This window comes from Scomber scombrus, chromosome 19 (genome assembly GCF_963691925.1).
Source record: "Scomber scombrus chromosome 19, fScoSco1.1, whole genome shotgun sequence".
Taxonomy (NCBI): domain Eukaryota; kingdom Metazoa; phylum Chordata; class Actinopteri; order Scombriformes; family Scombridae; genus Scomber; species Scomber scombrus.
Window position 1 is genome coordinate 23274406 of NC_084988.1, and position 21751 is coordinate 23296156.

The window sequence follows — 21751 nt, forward strand, 5'->3', positions numbered from 1 at the left end:
AACCTACAAATGTAATATAGTACATGAGTGTGATGAACACAGCCCTCTTTCTGTTTCTTGTAAATCAGCTGCTTTCCTGGCATTACTTTACCCTCCCTTAGCAGGATGTTTTCATTGGCAAGTGTCTGAAGGGTGAAACTGGATAAACTGGAAATATTTCTTTACAGGGTTTATAATGAGCTGGAGGTTGAGGCAGATAAAACACTGGAGAGTAAGCAGTTGAACATCAGCTCATACACCGGTTTTTAAAAGAGTCTTCAGTAAGTATATTGTAATATTTATTTTAAAATGTAAAGTTTTCTCTTTCTGACAGTCCTCTGTGAAACATGAGAGGCAGTGCTGAGGTCACTTTTCAGGTCACTGCTGTTCTCTAACATGAAGGAGTGAAAGATATTCATTTACTAATATGTATCTGTAACATATTGTATAGGCTATGTTTTATATGCTGATGAAGTGAATCAAAATTAATTTTTACTAATGATGGATTTCCATGGCAACAGGATACTTTATGAGAGGAGATAATTTATGGTTTTCATCAGATGTATTTGATTTGTTATTTGATTTGGTTTTGGTCAGTGATGTTGACAGAGTATTAGTGTGCAGAGTATTGGTGCATCAGGTTACACAGAGTCACAGCATTGAAAACATGGACAAAATTCATCCTAAATCTTTCCCTCTGCAAGGAAACGAGGAAATTTGACACTTTTTAGTTTTTGGTCAAACCACAGTCTGTGCACATAATTGCTCATGTTGACCAGTCATAAGAGTCCATACTGTACAATAAATCACCCAAAAATCAATTTTGAATTTCTTTCCTCGTTATGTTCTTACCTCTGGTAACAGGTAGATGTGTCACACATAGTGTAATTTATTAAATTAAATTCAAATCCCATTTTTGTTTATCTGATTACCTTGGTTGATATTGTGGAGAAAAGTACAGCTGTCAAGTAACTCAATCATTTCTGTATTTCTTATTTAAGACAGTGATTTCTCCTGACTTTGCATTCTATCATATTAAATGTATGATGTTAGATCATGACGTCAACCTTATTTTCCCTAATCTTCTCTTTTAATCGTTTTCAAGGATGGATAGCTTTGATGATGATAATGTGGTTCTGGATGATAAAGAAGCACTACAAAACAACGATCAGTCACTAGCTGCTGAAAACATCCACAGGTATTTGGACAGATTAAATAACACTCCACTAAACATTGCTATCACTGGAGAGTCTGGTGCTGGTAAATCCACCTTTGTGAATGCCTTCAGAGGCATAGACAACAGGGATAAGGAGAGAGCTGCCCCTACTGGTGTTGTAGAGACCACCTCTGAGGTTACACCTGAATTTCTTTCCTCGTTATGTTCTTACATCTGGTAACAGGTAGATGTGTCACACATAGTGTAATTTATTAAATTAAATTCAAATCCTATTTTTGTTTATCTGATTACCTTGGTTGATATTGTGGAGAAAAGTACAGCTGTCAAGTAACTCAATCATTTTTGTATTTCTTATTTAAGACAGTGATTTCTCCTGACTTTGCATTCTATCATATTAAATGTATGATGTTAGATCATGACGTCAACCTTATTTTCCCTAATTTTCTCTTTCAATCGTTTTCAAGTAAAAAAACATCTGATGATTGGGTGGTTCTGGATGTTAAAGAAGCACTACAAAACAACGATCAGTCACTAGCTGCTGAAAACATCCAGAGGTATTTGGACAGATTAAATAACACTCCACTAAAAATTGCTATCACTGGAGAGTCTGGTGCTGGTAAATCCACCTTTGTGAATGCCTTCAGAGGCATTGACAACAGGGATAAGGAGAGAGCTGCCCCTACTGGTGTTGTAGAGACCACCTCTGAGGTAACACCTTACCCCCATCCAAACTATCCCAATGTTACATTATGGGATCTCCCTGGTATTGGCACCACCAGTTTTCCTGCTGACAAATACCTGAAGCATGTCGGATTTGAGAAGTTTGACTTCTTCATCATCATATCTGACACTCGCTTCAGAGAAAATGATGTGAAGCTCGCTCAGGAGATTCGGAAGATGGGAAAAAAATTCTACTTTGTTCGCTCAAAGATTGACCACAACTTACGTGATGAGGAAAGAAGTCAGAAAGAGTTCAATGAAGAAAGATCTCTGACAGAAATCAGGGAAAACTGCATTAAAGGTAAGAGGCTTCTGACTGAGTCATGTATTGATTTATAATCAGAAATAAATTAATTATCAGATTTAGATTTGATGGAGTGGGCAAAATGCTGATACCATTTTTTTCTTTTGTGACACAGGTCTTCAAAAACAAGGTTTTGAGGCTCCACAGGTCTTCTTGGTGTCCAGCGTTGATCTCCACCTGTATGATTTCCATCTGTTAGAGGAGACCTTAGAGAGAGAACTTCCTGCCCATAAGAAGGATGTTCTGCTATTGGCTGTGCCCAATGTCAGCCTGGAGATCATCAACAAGAAGAAAGACACTTTACAGGCCAAAATAAAATATTATGCCATGCTATCTGCAGTTGTAGGAGGTGTACCAGTTCCTGGGATTTCTTCTGCTGTTGACATAGGCATGATAGTTGGTGTTGTTACACAATACAAAGTTGCGTTTGGTCTTAATATCCCATCACTGGAGAGACTTGCTCAAACCACAGGTGTGCCATTAGATGAGCTGAGAGCTGTCATGATTTCACCACTGGCTACAAAAAAACTAACCCCTGATCTTGTCATGAAGCTGTTATCGGAGTGTATAACCACAGCTTCATTAATGGCAGCAGAGGAAGTGTCCAGATTCATTCCAATATTTGGAATCCCAGCAGCAATGTGCGTTTCATTTGCCTCTACCTACAAAATCCTGAATACTTTCCTCGACATGCTCGCCATCGATGCACAGAGAGTATTCACAAAGGCCCTGGGTCTGGACACAGCAGTGTGATATCAAAAGATAAATGGAAACATGACATTAAACGGCACACTTAAAATTGTAACAAAGAGCTTTTGAATGATTTTTCTTGAGTATATTTGATCATTTTTGTGATAAAGACTGGAAACAAAAATCAGTCTTTTATCCTAGCTGCACATTTGAGCATATTTTGAGTCCATCAAATGGCCTCCATGTATGTCTCATTTAACCTAATTATTAGAAATATTATTGACAATCAACTTGTTGCAGCTTAGTGAATTCAAACATCTTTCTTTATTATTTCAATATATATATTTTTATCTTATTTTCCAGATATAAAATGGGTACAATGCAAAAGCCTTTGAATTATTTGTTAGTAGATTGCTTTGCTCTGAATTATTTTTGTGATACTGTTGTTGTTGGTAACATTAATGAGAAGAACAATGTTAACATTTGCATCAATACTGATGTTAATAATAATGTTCTATTTTATTTGTATGTATAATAAGCATTGTGGCATGTTGGTGTCTACATGTTTGATGTTGTGATGAGTCACAGTGAGGAACTACAACATAACGTCAATCAACAGAAAAAATACAGATATTAGTTGTTAATTTGTGATTTGTGAGTGTGGGTTTGTACAAATAAAATTGACTTTTGGTGCTGGATTCAAAACATAGTTGGTACATTTACTGCATGTTGAGCTACTGTGTAAAATGAGAAATAAACTCGACTTATATTAAATTATCTCTCTGTCTGTCCATCCATCCATCCATCCATCCATACATACATACATAATAAACCATGTAGTATGTTGGAGTCTGTGGGTTTGAGGTTGTGATGAGCTTTTACTGTCTCCTAGTGGCTAAATTGAGGAACTACAAAGTATCAATGAACGTACTATTTGTGCTGCTTATCATTATTATTCATTGTCAGTTTACCAATGTCACTGATAAAGCTGTTAGTTGTTGGTTTTATTAATAATATATATTTGTTATTTGAAAAAGTATATATCACTGCATCATACAATGCATTCTGATACAGGATGAGGTACTACATCTCCACTTTCTTCAGTGGACACAACACCAATATTAAATACATGACCCAATCAATCAATCAATCAATCAATCAATCAATCAATCAATCTTTATTTATATAGCGCCAAATCACAACAAAGTCATCTCAAGGCACTTTACACACAAAGCAGGTCTAAACCGTACTCTTCAAGTTTAATTTAAAGAGACCCAACATGAGCAAGCACTTAGTGACAGTGGCAAGAAAAAACTCCCTTTTAACAGGAAGTAACCTCAGAACCAGGTTTAAAGTGGGAGAACATCTGCCTCGACCGGTTGGGGTAGAGAGGAGAGAGAGGAAGAATAGGAGAGAGAAGCACATTGAAAATAAACATTGAAGCTAGAAGGTCCGGGACTGGAATCTGTCATCCGGACGTCTACAGGCCCAGATTACCTGCGAGACGAGAAAGCACAGACAACTCCGGGGAAGAAGTTTAGGTTATTGAATGCATTAATAGTACATGAATGTTAATGGATATAGATGGATGGATAAAGAGAGTGAGGCAGAAGGAGAGAGGAGCTCAGTGCATCATGGGAGCCCCTTTGCAGTCTAAGCCCAAAGTTTCTTATGTCAACAACTGATTCTGAAGAGAAGAATAAACAATCAGCTGGAAGGGACACATGTTTATTGTAACCCTACAAAAGACACAGGGTGAGAAAAACACAAAACAAAAATGAAATTTAAAAAAACAAAAAACAAAAACAAAATAAGGCAAATAAATAGAGGTATAATTTACAGGAAAGTGGAACACTCCTCAATGTTTTAATCTTTTTTTATTCTTATCTGAAACATCAAGAATGGTGTACAAAAAGCTTATTCCCCCCCCCCAACTTTACATCCCAACTTTCGGTGGAGGATTATTATTATTTATTTATTATTGACTTATGTCACCCTTAACTTCTTTTTAGGAAGTTAAGCTATCAAGCTCTGTATGTATATACTGTATAACACCTATACGGAAACATAATAATGAACTAATCATAAAGATGTACAGTAGCAGCCAGTGCAAATGCAATACAGCGCACTGTATGAGTGTAATAAGCACAGCCCTCCTCTCTCTGTTTCTTGTAAATCAGCTGCTTTACTGATACTACTTTCATTGGCCAGTGTCTGAAGTGAAACTAGATAAACTGGATATATTTCTTCACTGCCTTTGAAATGAGCTGGAGGTTGACACATACACTGGAGAATAAACAGTTGAACACTCATACTAATTATTATTCTCTATTCTGGGATCATACATTTCAGGAAGATATGTATCTGTGATCTGTTTCAACATAAGGAAGAGTCTTCAGTGAGTAGATTCTAATATCTATTTTAAAATGTAAAGTTTTCTCTTTCTGACAGTCCTCTGTGAAACATGAGAGGCAGTGCTGAGGTCACTTTTCAGGTCAATGCTGTTCTCTAACATGAATGGTTGGAAGAGGGTCATTTACTAATATAAGTACGTTGTATAGGTAATGTATTATATGCTAGTGAAATGAAGCGAAATGAATCACACTAGTCATGGAGTTCAACAGGATGTTTTATGGGAAGATTTTATTTTGTGCTTTTCTTAAGATGAGACAGAGACACTAATTCATGCTTTTATTACCTGTAGAATCGAATCCTGTGTGCTTCAGGATCGATTTTAAGATTCTTTTATTAGTTTATAAAGCTTTTAATGGTCCTTAGTCCTACTTATTTATCACATTTGCTTTTAACTTATGAGCGATCCAGAACTCTCAGGGTCTTCAGATAGAGGTCTTTTACTCATTTCTAAAGTTAGAACCAAAACTCACAGTGAAGCACTTTTATTTATTTGGTTTTATCCAGGCTCTAGTGTTTCCTCACTGCAAACTGCTGAGAGTAATATAGCGCTTCCTCAGTTTTCAGTTGCCTTCCTTCAAGTGTGTATGTGTTGAACATTGATGGAAGTCCACATTACCCACAAATTAATTTAGAATTTATTTTCTCATTGTTCTTACCTCTGGTAATAGGTAGATCACATAGATGTCACATAGAGTGTACTGTATTAAGTTCAATACAAATATAATTTTCTATTTATTATCATGTCAAGTGTATGATGTTACATTAGTGATGATTCCAACTTTACCCTTAAAACAAAAGTCATTTTTTAAACTTTTTTTCTTTTACTCCAGTTTTCAAGGATCTAGTTGGATACACAGGTTCATTGTGAATTAATGGAAGAAATTAAAGAAGCACTGCAAAACAATGAACTGCTGCTAGCTGCTGAAAAGATCCAGAAGTATTTGGACAAATGTAATAATACTCCACTGAACATTGCAATCACAGGAGAGTCTGGTTCTGGTAAATCCACCTTTGTGAATGCTCTCAGAGGCATAGACAACAGGGATGAGAGAGCTGCCCCTACTGGTCCTGTAGAGACCACCAAAGAGGCTACACCTTACCCCCATCCAAACTATCCCAATGTTAAATTATGGGATCTCCCTGGTATTGGCACCACCAGTTTTCCTGCTGATAAGTATCTGGAGCATGTTGGATTTGAGAAGTTTGACTTCTTCATCATCATCTCAGTTGATCGCTTCAGAGAAAATGATGTGAAGCTCGCTCAGGAGATTCAGAAGATGGGAAAACAATTCTACTTTGTTCGCTCAAAGATCGATAATAACTTACGTGATGAGGAAAGAAGTCAGAGGGAGTTCAATAAGGAAACAACCCTGGCAAAAATCAAAGAAAACTGCATTAAAGGTAAGAGGTTTGTGTGTGTTATGTAATCATTTATAATCAGAGTGAGATTAATTACCAGATTGATGATACTGTTTATTCCTTTTGTGATGCAGGTCTTCAAAATCTAGGTGTTGAGGCTCCACAGGTCTTCCTGGTGTCCAGCTTTGATCTCCACCTGTATGATTTCCATCTGTTAGAGGAGACCTTAGAGAGAGAACTTCCTGATCACAAGAAAGACATTCTGCTGTTGGCTGTGCCCAATGTCAGCATGGAGATCATAAACAAGAAGAAAGAGACTTTGAAGTCAAAAATAAAATACTAATCCTTACTATCTGCAGGAGTAGGAGCTGCACCACTTCCTGAGACTTCTTTAGTTGTTCAAATAGACATCATAGTTGGTGTTGTTACACAATACATACATACGTTTGGTCTTGATATCCCATCACTGAAGAGACTTGCTCAAATCACAAGAGTGCCATTTAAGGATCTGATCAATGTCATCATTTCACCATTGGCTGCAAAAACAATAACCACTGATCTCATCATAAAGGTGTTACGGAGTTTAGGCAGCACAGTTGCATTAATCGCAGGAGAGGAAGGGTCCATACACATTGCATTATTAGGAATCCCACCAGCCATAACCTTCTCTTTTACTTCGACCTACAGAATTCTGAGTACTTTCCTCGACATGCTTGCTGACGATGCACAGAGAGTGTTTGAGAAGGCCCTGGGTCTAAATACCTCAGTGTGATATCATATGGTGAATGAAAATATGGCATTTAATTAATTTAAAACTGTACAAAGGAGCTTCTGAATTTTTTTTGTAAGTACATTTTCATGATACTTTTCATGATAACAATGACAAAATTGTAATCCGAGCTGCACATTTAAGCACATTTTCAGTCTATCAAATGGCCTCCATGCAGATCTCATTGACTCCAAGTATAGCAGCTCAAAAATGAACAAACTTGTTGTAGCTTAGTGCATTGAAACTTCTCTCTTTATTGTTTTCTTTAGTATTTTTCAATATGAGGATTTTATCTTATTTTCCAGATATAAAACTGTGTACAATGAAAGACGTGTTTGTTGTTAGTAATACCAATCTGAACAATTAAATTATGCATCAATACTGATATTAATAATCATGTTCAGCAGGCTGTTAATTGTATCTGTATTTATAATAAACCTTGTGATATGTTGGCATCTGTGGGTTTGATATTGTGATGCGTTTTCACTGCCTCCCAGTGGCTACAGTGAAGAACTACAACATGCCATCAATCAACACAAACAATACGGATAGGAGAAGCAAATGTGTGAGTTTGGGCTAAATAAAGCTGACTCTTAGTGCTGGATTCAACACATAGTTTGGTAATCTTGCTAAATTGAATGTAAAACAAAAAATATGATGTTTGCCAACTAAATGTTTACATTGTTAAAATTAATGTATTTGGGTCTTCAAATAAAGTTCATCAGTCTCATTTAAATTAATTGAAAGCAACAGGTGAAGATCATAATAAGAGTTATTTAGACACATTTTAAAATGAAAATGCCATGCTGGTCAGCTTATGGCTGCAGCGAAATTGTAGATATAGTTTTTTCACCAGATGACGTCACACACACATGCACATACACACATCCACTTTCACTCATGCATCCACTCACACACATGCACAAACATGCATGTGCACGCACAGGTTGTCAAACTCAATAGAATATAATATTATGTAGGCTACCATAAAAACCAGTGTATAAGAAAACACTTTTCTATTAAAGAGGTTTATTTGAATGCAGCAGTAGGCCTTTTCATTTATAAACACATAGGCATATGTTTATACTCTAAAACCTTTTCAATTTACTTTTATTTGAAATGCAATAAAACACACATATTACACCTGCAACAGTGTGTCGGATTAATGGTCCGGTAATGATTTGCTTAACTGAACTGGACCGGTAGCCAGACCGGGTTCGGATTAGGCTATGAGTTTCAATTAAAACTTTTAAAAGGACCCAGTAATTTGTACATATTTGATACATTGTGTAGATATGCTCACTCAAAAAACTCTTCATCAGAGCTTGTCACACAAGTATCACCAAGCACACTGTCCTCACACTCTGTGTCAGTACCAGAGTCAAACAAAGCATCATCCTCTGAGAGAGAGAGAATGCTAAATGCAGATTGGCAATACTCCATTTGTATCTGCACATACGCACAAACATGTATGTACACACACTCACTCACGCACACACACTTATTTTAACTGAGCAACTATGAACACCGGTGTTACACCAGGGAGTGGAAGAAGAGAAAGGTAAAACCTGATTGATGACTGACTATTGGTGGTCATTTTACCTTTTTTAAACAGTTATTGTGGTAAACACACATTGAGGTACTTCTGGATCCTTTCCATGTTGTGAGCAAATGATGATGACATTCCTTTTCATTGCACTCAGTCAGTACCATAGAACTTTATGGTGACAACATGGCGCCGAATTCTCTCTATCAATGGCTCTGGTTGTGATGAGTTTTTACTGCCTCCCAGTGGCCACAGTGAGAAACTACAACATATTAATAAACATTGTGATGTTTATCATTATTATTCATTGTCATTTTACCAATGTCACTAATAAAGCTGTTGGTTTTATTTATGATATACATTTTTTATTTTAAAAAAAAGTATATATCACTGCATCATACAATGCATTCTGATACAGGATAAGAATAAGTAATATAATAAGTAGAATAAGGTACTACACCTCCACTTTCTTCAGTGGACACCAATATTAAATTTGTGAGCCAAACTCTCTCATGTCAACCAATGACCTTGAAGAAAAGAATAAACAATCAGCTGTAAGGGACAAAAGTTTATTGTAACCCTACAAAAGACACAGGGTGAGAAAAATACAAAACAAAAATAAAATTATAGAAATGAAAAAAAAAGAAAGATTCTCATTCTTATACAAGTCTCAAAACTACTCATCATACACGGACCACAGTTTAATTATTCATATTTTTAATATAACATTTTGTTGTAATGCTGTGTGTACATACAAAATATAGCAAACTAAATAAGGCAAATAAATAGAGGTACAATTTACAGGAAAATGGAACATTCCTCAATGTTTTAATCTTTTTTTAATTCTTATCTCAAACATCAAGAATGGTGTACAAAATGCTTTTTTTTCCAACTGTACATCTTTCGGTGGAGGATACTTTTTATTTTCCAACCATAAAAATACTGACTCCTCACAATTATACAACCTCTAAAACTGGGTGCAACTTTTCTCAGGCAGTACAAATTGTCGTGTAACAGGTGTGTTCTGTATTGCAAGCAATTTTTCTATCAAAGGTCAAAGTCAACACATCACACTTTGTGCACCCTTCTTTAGGCATGCAGGTCAACGCCAAGTGCATGATTTGACAAATGTGGTGGTGTTAAAACCCCCCACTCCCACCCCTTTTTTTTTTTTTTTTTTTTTTTGTTAAACACACCAAAGCGACAGACAGGTGAGGCCTTTAAACTCAATACACTCCTGTTACTGTTCGTACAGTAGCGTCACCTTTTTGTGTCTGTGTCCTGTCCACTTGTGTCATCTTACAGTCTGACTGTTATGTGTTTCCAGCGGCCCAGCCGGAGTCCCCAACCTCACTTACCCTTTTACTCTCTTTCCCGTTCACACCATTTTTTTTTTATTTTTTTTAACACCACTCTCTCTTGCACCCTTCTCAATTTCAAAGGGATCTAAGCCCTGAAAAAATGGTGCCATGAATGGAAATGTCCCATAATAAAAAGTGCATTGAACAAGCTATGAATTTCATTCCTCTGATTTCCATCTTTACACTCCAAAAATCAGCCAGTCAATGGCCAAATAAACATCCAAACATGTAACAACACAAACATGTAATAATACTGACAATGTTGCAATACCCCATACTCAGTAAATAGTCTGCACTACAATACGGGTTAAAGCTCTGGATTAAGAGTTTAAGGGTCTGCCAAAGTCTGATATACTAACTCTGATTAACTGGAAAGACAAAAGAGCAGAGGTTAGGAAATAGGACAGCTCAAATATACATGAGACGCTGGTTAAGAATATGCAATCATATGTCATTTTCCCCCTAAGGGACTTTCCCGATTTGTCAAAGTGTATTAAAGTCTGAATGGATTTGGTTTACAGGTTAATCTCTAAAGTGTGGGACATGGGAGCTGAAAGATCATGTCCTTTTCAGACCAGCCTTCTCTCTGCTTTAGTTTGAGGAAAAATTGAAGGACTATGCCCCTGTTAGGATGAGATGTCTCTGTCGAATAACTGATTATGGATAAATTAAAGCTATTGGGGGGAAAGGGAGCGGGATTTTATGTGCACAGGTAATTAAATCAAACCTCTCTGATGACAGGCCAGCCACACTGAAGAATTATTGTGCCAAGAGCTGAGGTCAAATGCCACATCATGTTGACAATTTGGAGAACTATAAATGCTTGTGATATCAGATGAAACACAAGATGGCGCCAATATGTCCAATCACAACTGTCAGCTGCATTTATAGCAAATACATTGTTTTTGAAAGCAAAAAGGACGTAAAACACAATAACAGGAATGGTACTAATGTGAAAACAGGGTCACAGGCACTTAAAGGTGGAAATGAAAATGTGTTTAGGAACAGAATAACTGGAGGACTGAAGGACAAACTGGGATAGTCACTGCTACAGATCCTCATTACATACAGTAGTAGGTGATCAGTCTATCAGTCTATAACTGATATTCTATAACAAAATAAGTCCGGATTATTAGAACACATGCCTACATGGGCTAACAGAGGATTTTAAACATATGATGACTCTTCTCCCCCAATTCCCCCTGAAAAAAGAAAAGTCAAATCCTCTTACATACAGCCCTATACTATTCAGTATGTGGATGGAATGATAAAATGGATCATTTAAGAGCAACATGGGTTACTACTTAATGCAAATATGATTTCACTCCCTGGACTAATCTCTATAAATGCTGCATAACAAAAGATGGAATTCACCTGCTGTTTGTGACCATCAGCTTTCTCTGTCCACTGAGGAGGAGCTGAAGTACTGTAACAGCTTCGCTAATTTACATTGTTGTGACCCCCTGTTATATCAATCATAAACCCCTGTAAACCTATGTATATGTCCTTTCCTTCTATCTTAATGAACTTAATGAGTGTGCTGCCCTTCATTTGCCTACATGTGGTTGTATGTTAATATGCGGTGCATTTTGCTGGTTTCAAATTGATCCTTACTTTGATTTGATGCACTAGAACCCATCAGCTTCCTCATCTACTCACTGACCAGGGTTAGAGCCCTCAACTGTTGGTACACTTCCTGTAGCAAGTTACAGTATGTCCATCTCCAAGAAGATCTAAAATGTAGCACTGAGTCGACCACATACATTGCAGCCCTTGTCATACCTACTGCTAAGATTTTAGAAATGCATATATTAAAAAAATACTACTTTGAATACGTCCAAAACTCGAAAAAGGAAAATGAGCTGAGTTGGCAGTAGTACATGCTGCTGACTCTTGTTTGTCCTATGAGTTGTAACAGGTCGCTTATAACAATGGAGTCTGGACAATTGTAAACATACATTTAAGAGAAGCTGGAAGGAAAGCTGGAAGTAAGGATTGTTTTCTGAGATGCTCTCTGAAGCCTGTTAGTGTCCTGCCAATGTGTACCATTTAAAGCCACTATTTAATAATGTACACCCTCTAAGTGCTCTGTTGTACCCTGACATTGCAGTAACAGACCCATCACATGGTGTGGCCTGATATTACAATGCAAACTGAAATACAAACGCGCAGAAATACTGTACAGTTACCTTGGTAACAGCATAATCAAGCACTCGTTTGACTTGTGAGAGTAAAAAATGTTGGAGTGGACTGGTGGCTCTGTCCACAGAGTGAATGTTTTAGCACAAGGGGGACAGATACTACGGAAGAGGCTGATTAATGGCCCAATGAAAGGCCTTTACTTTTCTACTACAGTAGAGTCAATGCGACCTACATTACATTTTCCGGTCCATGGAGCACAACACACACACTCACACAGATACAAACATACAGTCCACATTCACATGTGAACCATGCAGACTGACAGTTGAGCAGCAGTTGAGTGCTGTAAACAAACGGCAGATTCTGCCTTGGAGTTTCAGACAGGCAAGTTTCCTAATTTCTAAATGGCATTCCTTCATTATCTTTGTCATCACTTATTGTTAAGTACAACAGGACTTGGTCGTGGACTTAAAAACCTGCGAGTGTAAAGTTAGTCAGAAAAGCTACAGTGCAAATGAAGACATACAGGTGTGAAACGGACAAGCAAATATCTTTTTTTTTTTTTTACATAAAGCGCAAAATGTATATAAATTCACTTCAACAGCAATGTGAACTTGCAACACCTATGAATAATGCATTGCGAGTACAAAACCCAAAATGCCATGAAAACATACAAAAAAAACCACCCTCAACATCTTTGCAATTAGCTTGTCTGCATCTAAATATAAATATAAACGCCTAATTGCAGTATGTTTTTTGTATTAATACATTTACATTTGCTTCCTCTTTGCTTTGGCACTGGTTAATGCCAGAACAATGAAACCATTGAAGAGCGGAAGTGATTCGTGACACCTTGTGGCACAGTCCTCATTTTTTCAGGTGGATCAAGCTGTTTTTTTTCCTTGAGAAGAGATGTATCCTCTGAAATCGCAGCTGGAGATGTACGTGCGTCCTCCCTGGGAATGCTGTGTGCTGGAGGAGGCCACTGGGATGAACGATAACGCCCTGTCGAGTAACCCCCGGCTGTATCCTTCCTCTGTCGTTCACACTCTACGCCCTACTTTGCAGTAAAGGAAGTTCATGAACATCCATCCATTCCGTCGCTGAAAGATCTCTTTTACATCTGTTGGACACTTGAAGCGACCTTGACAGTGGAGGTATGGCTTATTTCCTCCATCCCAACTTCTTTTTTTCCCCTGTTTTTTAAACCAGCCATGGAAGAGCTTCAGAGTCCTTTTTCCAACCCTTTCTCTCGGCTTCACGTTTATGTACAGTGTGACTGGTTGATCCCAATACCCCTGTGTTTCAGAGCCAGATAGCAACAGACAGGGCTGCTCCAGCACCAGAGAACTTACTGTGGAACAGCAAAGGGGTTGTGTGGACAAAAAAAAAGAGCAGTGTGAAACAGGGAGTGATAGAAAGCGAGAAACTTGAGCACAGTGTTTAAAGGATATGGTCAAAGACATGGGATAATGTGTCACAGTGGTCTGTCTGTCCATCCGTCCATCCCAACTGCCTTGTGTCCAGCTCAGGAGATCGTACAACGTCCGGGACATACGGTTTGGGAATAGCTTTACAAGACCAATCAGAGGAGAGCGTGGCATCCTTCAGAACGACGTGGCTGCCATTACATGTCTCAACATGTCCAGTCCGGCCGTTATTTACATCCTCTCCAATGTCAATGGTCACTGTTCCAGAACCTGGACTAAAGGTGTTAAGAGATCTACACCACGGCAGAATTTAGGTGTCTAGTGTGTATGTTTTTTGTTTTTTTAATTTCTCCTTCCTTTTCCCCGAACTAGTAGTTGACCTTGGTGACAGCTCGTTCGCGGCCGCCGCCCTCCACCAGCTGGTTGACGGAGCGCTTGCGGTTGCGCTTGAACTTGTTCAGGTCCTTGTCGAAGACCTCGCCGGAACGCAGCGCCGACACCAGGTCGTCGAACTCGCCGCCAACCTCGTCTGAGGCACCGCTCTTCTTGGATCGCCGTTCCCGCTCCCTCTGCTCCTTGAGCTGGAAAGGGAGAGAAGAGGTCAGGGGACAAAGACGGAGAAGGGGTTAAACACCTTTTTTAATTTTTAACTAGAAAGTATGAGAACAGTAATTGAGTAATGACTGTTGGCGACTGATAAAAATAATTTATTTATTGGACTACATGCTAAATACAGTAGAAAAAAAAATGTATGTATGTGTTTATGTATATATTCTGTACATATAACATGAATTTTTTTGCTCCCTAATATCAGCATCCGCCCCCAAAATCCAGTATCGGTCAGGTCCTAAAATACAGTTTGTATGTCTCAGGTTTGTTTCTCACCATGGCCTCCATCCGTGCCCTCCTCTCCTCTTCGTCCTTGCGTCGCTGCATGTTCTCCAGGTCTTGCCTTGCTTCGCTGAACGACTGCAAGAACGTGTCGAAGATCCCAAAGAACTCGTCGGGCTGCATTCGGCCCTCTTCTTCCCCAAAGTGCTTCAGAGATTTGGTAAACTGCACAGAGACAACCATGTGTATACATTTTACATTAAGTGAGTGAAAAGCTGGCTGGTATACAGCAGCTGAAAAACACACAATGAACTATTTCACTAAAACAATAATATCCACTGTACTCTCAGCTCTGAACCAGATATCTCTTTAAGTTTAGGTGTACACGTGAGCCAGCTTATGCATGTCTTTGTTCTAATTCATCTGCTGGTACACACTGCTTGATGTTCTCAGAAACTGCAGGAACAGACACACACACACACACACACACACACACACACACACAGACACACATTAACACACACAGGGTGGGAGAACGACTGCATGATTTGACCACCGTATGTCTGCCCTGTTCAGGCCAAGCTGTCCAGTGCTCTGTGCCAGGACGAAGCCTGAAGCCAAACCTACTCTACATTCCTGCACACACAGCTTCATCCTGCAGTAGAGTATACAACAGAGCACACAGTGAGGCCTCACTAATGTCCTTTAAACACAACAATGTGATAGGTGGAGGAAAAGATTTTAGCTATGTGCTGTAAAAGCCAGTAGTAGTTCTTCTGGCAAAAACAGAATATGGACCAGTGGTGGAAGAAACTTTTAGAGCCTTTACTCTAGGAACAATAAAAGTATTGTAATGTAAAAATACTCAATAACAAACAAAGATTCTGCTTTCAAAATTGTACATAAGTAAATGTACAAAAGTATTATCAGCAAATTGTATTTAAATCTGGATTAATTGCTTTTCGACCACTTGGGGGCAGCAGAACCAGCTAAGACAAATGTGTTGGCAAACACTTGTATTCACACATCTAGCAGTTAGACAGCAACATTAGCATTCATTTGGAGTTGTGTTTCTGCTAATGTGAGGAATAAAAGTCCAATATTCACTCTCCTTCTCCAACTCTTGAGGGAAATATCTGACTCTTTAAGCTGCTACGCGATCCTCTTTCAGAGCTACGCATGAGATTTTTCACTGAAGAAAACAAAGTTGATGAGAGTAAAATGGGGAAAACCCAAACAATGATCTGAAATAGATTTTAACAGCTGTATGATGGAGGGGAACAGCAGAATCAGGTGATGATTCTCTATTGGTTCATCAGAACAAGAGAAACCTTTCATATCATATGCAGTCATTTGATCCATTCCTTATAGAAAAAATGGATTAGAGCAGCTTTAAAGTATCTAAAGTAAAGTCATTATACAGAATGGTTCCCTTCAGAGTGTTTTTCTTATTGATGAAATTACATGTAAGGAACATTTTAAGGCTGCAGCTGGTAAAGGTGGAGCTATTTCTAACTACTTTATATCCTCTTGTGTGGTTTATTCTATATACATGCCTTAGATTATATCAAATGAAAATGAAATTTGGTAGAGTAGAAATATAAAACAGTATGAACTGAGTCTTTTACAAGTACTTGGGTAAAAACTTGATGTATTTCTTGAAGTATTTAGATTCTAAAGTAAATAATAAATAAAAGTAAAAATATGTTGTACTGTTTTTCTTCTCCAACAATGCTGGCTACTTCTCCATGTGAACTTTGAATTTAAAACTGTGATAACATAAAAAAAAATAACTTCACAAGCAAATGATGCCTCTGTGGTGCCCCAAATCAATCAAGTTCAAGTTAGGTCAGCAGGATAAAAAGCAGCCATCTGTACTGTACTATACTTAACTACTTAACTCTATTTGTTTCTTATGAGCATGTAAAGTGACAGACAACCGTTCCAGTTCATAGGAAGCTAGCAGAGTCTCTGTGTTCTTATTGTTGTGATATGAAGGAGTTGGGGCTTGCTCTTTTCTGAGGATGCAAAACCATCCTGTCATTATGGGCCGGTCACCATAGCAACCACCACCATCATCGCTCTCCCTCCTGTGATTATGTGTCTGGTCAAATCTGTTTCCTCTCGTCCCCTCGGGTCTGCGCTAAATGAGTAAACACACACAGACGCGCTCACACACACACACAGACACATACATGCACTAACACTGAAATCGAGAATGTGAAGTCACACAGATTTAGCTCCTCTCACACAGACAAGCACACACCCGCAGTGCTGTACTCTGTGAGAGGCTAATTATTATTTTTCTAGTTTTACTGTTGATAGAGTATTAAATGCATCCCTGTTGTTTTAGGTCTAGTTTTCTCATATTTGTTTTTCATGGATCTTGAATGAAGACATTGTCCAACACTTAAAATTTAAACCTGTTAACCTCCTCAGATATTTAAACGCTGCTTCAGTTTGCCTCTGATTAATACATCCTGGAGTTGGTCGAGCTTGACTGCTTAAATCCTGTCAATTATTCAAGGGTACTCTGCATGTGAGAACTTGCATTATTTTTTTTTATCCAGCACTAAACTTGGATTAATCTGACATTCTGTGGCTGAATCCCTCCATGGACACTAGCACAGTGAAGACCAGAGGACATGAGCCAAGCTTGTCTTACAATAGTCTCCCCCGCCAGTCAACCTAACCATCCTGCCAGCTGCGTCACGCTGTGCCAACTTATTAAGAGCAGGAAGAAACAAGGTGAGTAATGGTGCAATAGCTAAAGCATAAAGGATTAGTAGCTTGAGGAGCGAGGTTCAATGAAAGTGGGCAAGTGGGAAATTAAGTGTTGAACATCAATGCCGAGCTGGAAGTGAGAACAAAACATTGTGTGTGTGTGCGGGAAAAATTGCAGTGCTGTTTCTAAAGAGCTTATGTCAGATGCTCCTGTTTAAAAGGATCAAAATGTATTTCTTTTTTTAAGCTGCATCACTTTGTTACGTTAGCTTTGATCCTGTTAACTGCACACAACATGGAGAAACAGGCCCTGCTGTTGGTCACATGGTTAGGCATCCTGTGAAAATCTAACTATTGACTTTAAAATGGAACACAGTAGATTTTTTTTGTGCATGTTTCAGCCAATTAATGTGAAGTGTGGCAATATTGAGGTCAAAAAAATGATCATGGTCATGTCTATGTATCATATGATAAGTCCATATAAAGACATGATGATGTTAATAATTACATTATTGTATGATCAGTCGATAATTACTATGACAGGCCCACAAATGTTAGCAGGTTAACATGCTAAAGAAAGATGGTGAACATGGTAAAGAACAGGGTAAACATTTTATTTGCGCATTAGCTTGCTAATGTTTAGCATCTACCTGAAGGATTCATGAACATAGCTGCTTCTATTTTTTTAACCAAAATTAAATGACTACTGTGTCAATCCACATTTTCAAATTAATCTCAAATGACAACTGCATGACAATAGAACTTTGACACATGATAAACGCAGACATGACATGTTTCAGATCTTACAAGTTGATTCTCTTAATGTACTGGAAACAACTGAAACTAATGGCTGCCATTTAGGTGGGAAAAACACATTAGAGAAATCACTTAAGGGCAAACAGCACTTCAAGCATGCTTTGGGTTGACTTATGGTTGGCATTAATGTGAAGTATACATCATTTAAAGCAAATGGGCTAAAATGTGCTAAGACAGTGGGTTCGGTTGTATGGACGATGAAATAGTGACTTGAAGAACACTCAGATAAAGGCAGATTGATGATACACCTAGGTGCTGTTTTTAACGTTCCAACCCATCTACTAACAGTGTTTTATTATCCAAATTACTGCCTAGACCTGCATTTTTTATGCCACATTTAGCACTGGTGTTCATAATTCATTTTATCTGTGTTTTCCCTTCAACAGCACATGTGGCGATGGAGTATCTAGAAACACTCCCTGCTCTGCTTTTTTAAAATTTGTGTTTAAAATAAGGTTTGTTCTTGGATATAGACTGAATCTTGTATTGTCTGTGAACATGTCGGCTGTGTGGGTGTGCGTGGTGACGCGTTGTTAAGTATAAATCCGACCAATCTCTCTGGATAAGATAAAAATCCCTTCTCTCCTCTGGAAACCTCTGTCCCAATAACCCACATGACCCCGGACGACTGTAATCCTTTGTAATGTATGTTGTAGTGTCTGGTGAGGGTGTGTGTGTGTGTGTGTATGTGTGCATGTATCTCTCTCTCTTACAGACACACACACACACACACACACATTTGTTGCTATGGAGCTTTTATGACTCTCAGTGGATGGCCTGCTCTTCTACCTTCTTAAGTCCGAAACAGCGACCGCACACCCACACTTCCATATTAGTATTCCACTGGAAACCTAACGGCGCGTCAAGGAGCTTTGACAAGCTTTGAGTTAATGCGTCAGACTACCCACTTACCACACACACACACATACACACATACACACACACAGACGGACACACAGTCATGTTGGGAAAAGTGTGTGTTTAGAGTCTGGGCCGATGAACACAGGTTCTTTTGTTTTCCCATTTTTTACCGGTGCTCCGCTCCTCCCGTTCTTTTCCCTTGACATCCCTACTGGCCCGTGTTCCCTCCGTTTTTTTACCGACCTCTTCCTTACACAAATAATTAAGTAGAGGGGAGACTCTAACGCGAAAACCCAAGGGCCTTTCCTCCTTCTCTTCCACTCCATCTCCCTCACAATCTGTTGATCATTTGGAGAATTTAAGCAATTGGTGGTGTTTAGCATCATTATGTCAATTATTTTGAGAAAAACACGAGCCTCGTAGTAAAGCACAATGCAATATCATTTAAATGTAAGCACTGAAGGCAGCCTGCGAGATTTAATGGCATCTAATGTGTCGTCGTCAGAATGCTGAATGCGCAACGGTTCACCGGAGGCCTGCAAATTAAATAATATGTTCGAATAAATCTTTTCAACACTGTCTCCTTTTTTAAGGCTTTGGGATTCCCGCAGTCCCACTGATATCTTCAGCTCGCATGCTTCCTACCATACATCAATACACGAGCCAGCAGGGTTCAAAAGGCCATTCGTCCCAGTTGGACAAAGAAGGAGAGAGTTGGATTTATAAAACACTAACTCAAAGAGACAAACATAACGAGAAGACGAGACAAGGGAGGCGGGGGGGATCTAGGGTAATCTTTCAGTGCTGGGTTTCCCCGGCGCTGCTGAAGTCATCACACTGGACTAAGAGATGCGCAGACCCACAGATTCTCCCCTCCTCCTCATCCTCATCCTCATCTGTCTGACACGAGGGCTTGGCAGTGAGGACAACTAGCAAAGGATTCATTCAAACCACCCACACGGTTATATGAACTTAGAGCATGATCTCATTCACATTCACATACATTATTCTCTCTATAACTGAGCGGTTGAGCCGTTAACTACCTTGTCCTTGGCTTCGCTCAGCTGGTCTTCCAGTTCGGAGAAGCTGAAGCCGGCCACGGTGATGAAGTCACCGATCACAGCCACAAACTTATCCCCGCGTTCCCTCGTCCTGCTCTGCTGGTAGTGCAGCTCCTGTGGAGAAACACACAAGAGGTGTGTTACCTTCAAGCTTAAAATTGATCAACTTGTGAGGCTGATGCATGTTTCATATTAACTTAAGCTTTCTGTGAAATGCAGTATTTGTACATGCCTCAGTGTGTATGTGTGCATGCGTGGGTGTGTGTGTGGTCTGTCATAAGCTACTTTCAAGGACACATTTCAGACTTAAGACCAGTTAATTGGGAATGGTTTGTCCAATTGGAGACAAAAACTGTGTCTCCATTTGGTAAAAAGCTGATTTTTGGGTCAGTGGTTATGGTTAGGGTTCTGTTAAGGTTAGGGTTAGGTAAGTAGTGGTTATGGTTAGGGTTAGGATAAGTTTCCAGGAAATGAATGTAAATGTAATGTCCCTAAAAGTGACCTAGGGCAACTTGTGTGTGTGTGTTTGTGCATTCACGTACAGTAAGCCCTTGTTTCTGTGTGTGGTTGCAAATGTGACATTTGGCGTTCCATGTGAGCGTGGAACATTACCAGCATTTAAACACTTCACCCTGCTGTCCCTTTCTGCAGCGCTCAAACACATAATTACAGACAGGAGAAGAACCAATGGGAGGGAACGTGACACAAACTCACCGCCTCGAGAGCCTTCAGTCCACTTTTGATACTGTGCACCTCTTTTTCCAACTCTGACAAACTGTTGAAAGAAAGAAAGAAAGAAAAAACAGATATTGCTAAAGCGTTTCATTTTTACCCAACTGCTGTTGCTCTCTTATGGCAGATATGGTGAAAGTGTCTTTTCGCTGCGAGGGTCCCTACAGGCTGAGTTACATGTTGTAAGAATTCACTCACTTGACTTTTGCGGCCTCTGGTACACTGTTGAGGTCCCGCTGGATGTGCAGCGTGTCAGGGTAGTTCTTCTCAAAGATCATGATCAGGTAGTGCAACATGGTGATGCTCCTGTTGAATCACAAGTACATACTTACTTTAAAATCTCTAGAAAATGTTACCCAACAAAAGGTCCATATTCTAAGAAATATTTTATTAACCCGTATGTACTGTTAAGGGTCTAATTTGACCCATTTTCACATTTTAAAGCTGTAAAAAACACCCTATACACATTTCTTATAGGTGGACTGATCCTAACATGACCCCAAATATAGAAAAAAAGCATCATATTTTCATTTTTGTGTAGCTGATACACATTTTTGTATATGCAAATGTCCTAATTTGACCCTTTGTACTTTTCATATTCTATAAGATGTTCTCCTGGACCATAATATAGTGATGTGAATGTCTTTTTTCCATATATCAACACTGTTTGCTCATTGCTTCATTAAGGATTCATTTAATCAATTGATTAAGGACTAATGGGGAATTTGTGAATGTGAATTGGTGTACAGACTAATTATGACTCAGAATATGAACAGCATGTAAGGGTTAAAAAAGGGTATCTTCCTTATATGTCCATAGACTTTCAAAACACAG

At 38.8% G+C, this 21751-nt stretch overlaps 3 protein-coding genes across 3 annotated transcripts in view; 2 read left to right on the top strand and 1 right to left on the bottom strand.

Annotated features, from left to right (window-relative positions):
* Positions 1-1085: 1085 nt before the first annotated feature.
* On the top strand, positions 1086-2933 carry LOC134000461 (interferon-inducible GTPase 5-like). Its single transcript, XM_062439802.1, has 3 exons — positions 1086-1372; positions 1621-2177; positions 2296-2933. The coding sequence occupies exons 1-3, from the start codon at positions 1086-1088 to the stop codon at positions 2931-2933; spliced, it is 1482 nt and encodes a 493-aa protein (XP_062295786.1).
* A 3224-nt stretch (positions 2934-6157) lies between these two features.
* LOC134001345 (interferon-inducible GTPase 5-like) lies at positions 6158-7416 on the top strand. Its single transcript, XM_062440910.1, is given in 2 exon segments — positions 6158-6686; positions 6779-7416. Coding segments are annotated over 2 exon segments (1167 nt in total).
* A 5508-nt stretch (positions 7417-12924) lies between these two features.
* daam2 (dishevelled associated activator of morphogenesis 2) overlaps positions 12925-21751 on the bottom strand; it is a 39895-nt gene continuing 31068 nt past the window's right edge. The window contains exons 18-22 of the mRNA XM_062439803.1: positions 21116-21223; positions 20900-20960; positions 20168-20299; positions 14778-14948; positions 12925-14473 (exon numbers count right to left, since the gene is read on the bottom strand). Of these exons, the coding sequence (XP_062295787.1) occupies positions 14261-14473; positions 14778-14948; positions 20168-20299; positions 20900-20960; positions 21116-21223 (685 nt within the window). The 3' untranslated portion in view covers positions 12925-14260. The remainder of the gene's footprint in view (positions 14474-14777; positions 14949-20167; positions 20300-20899; positions 20961-21115; positions 21224-21751) is intronic.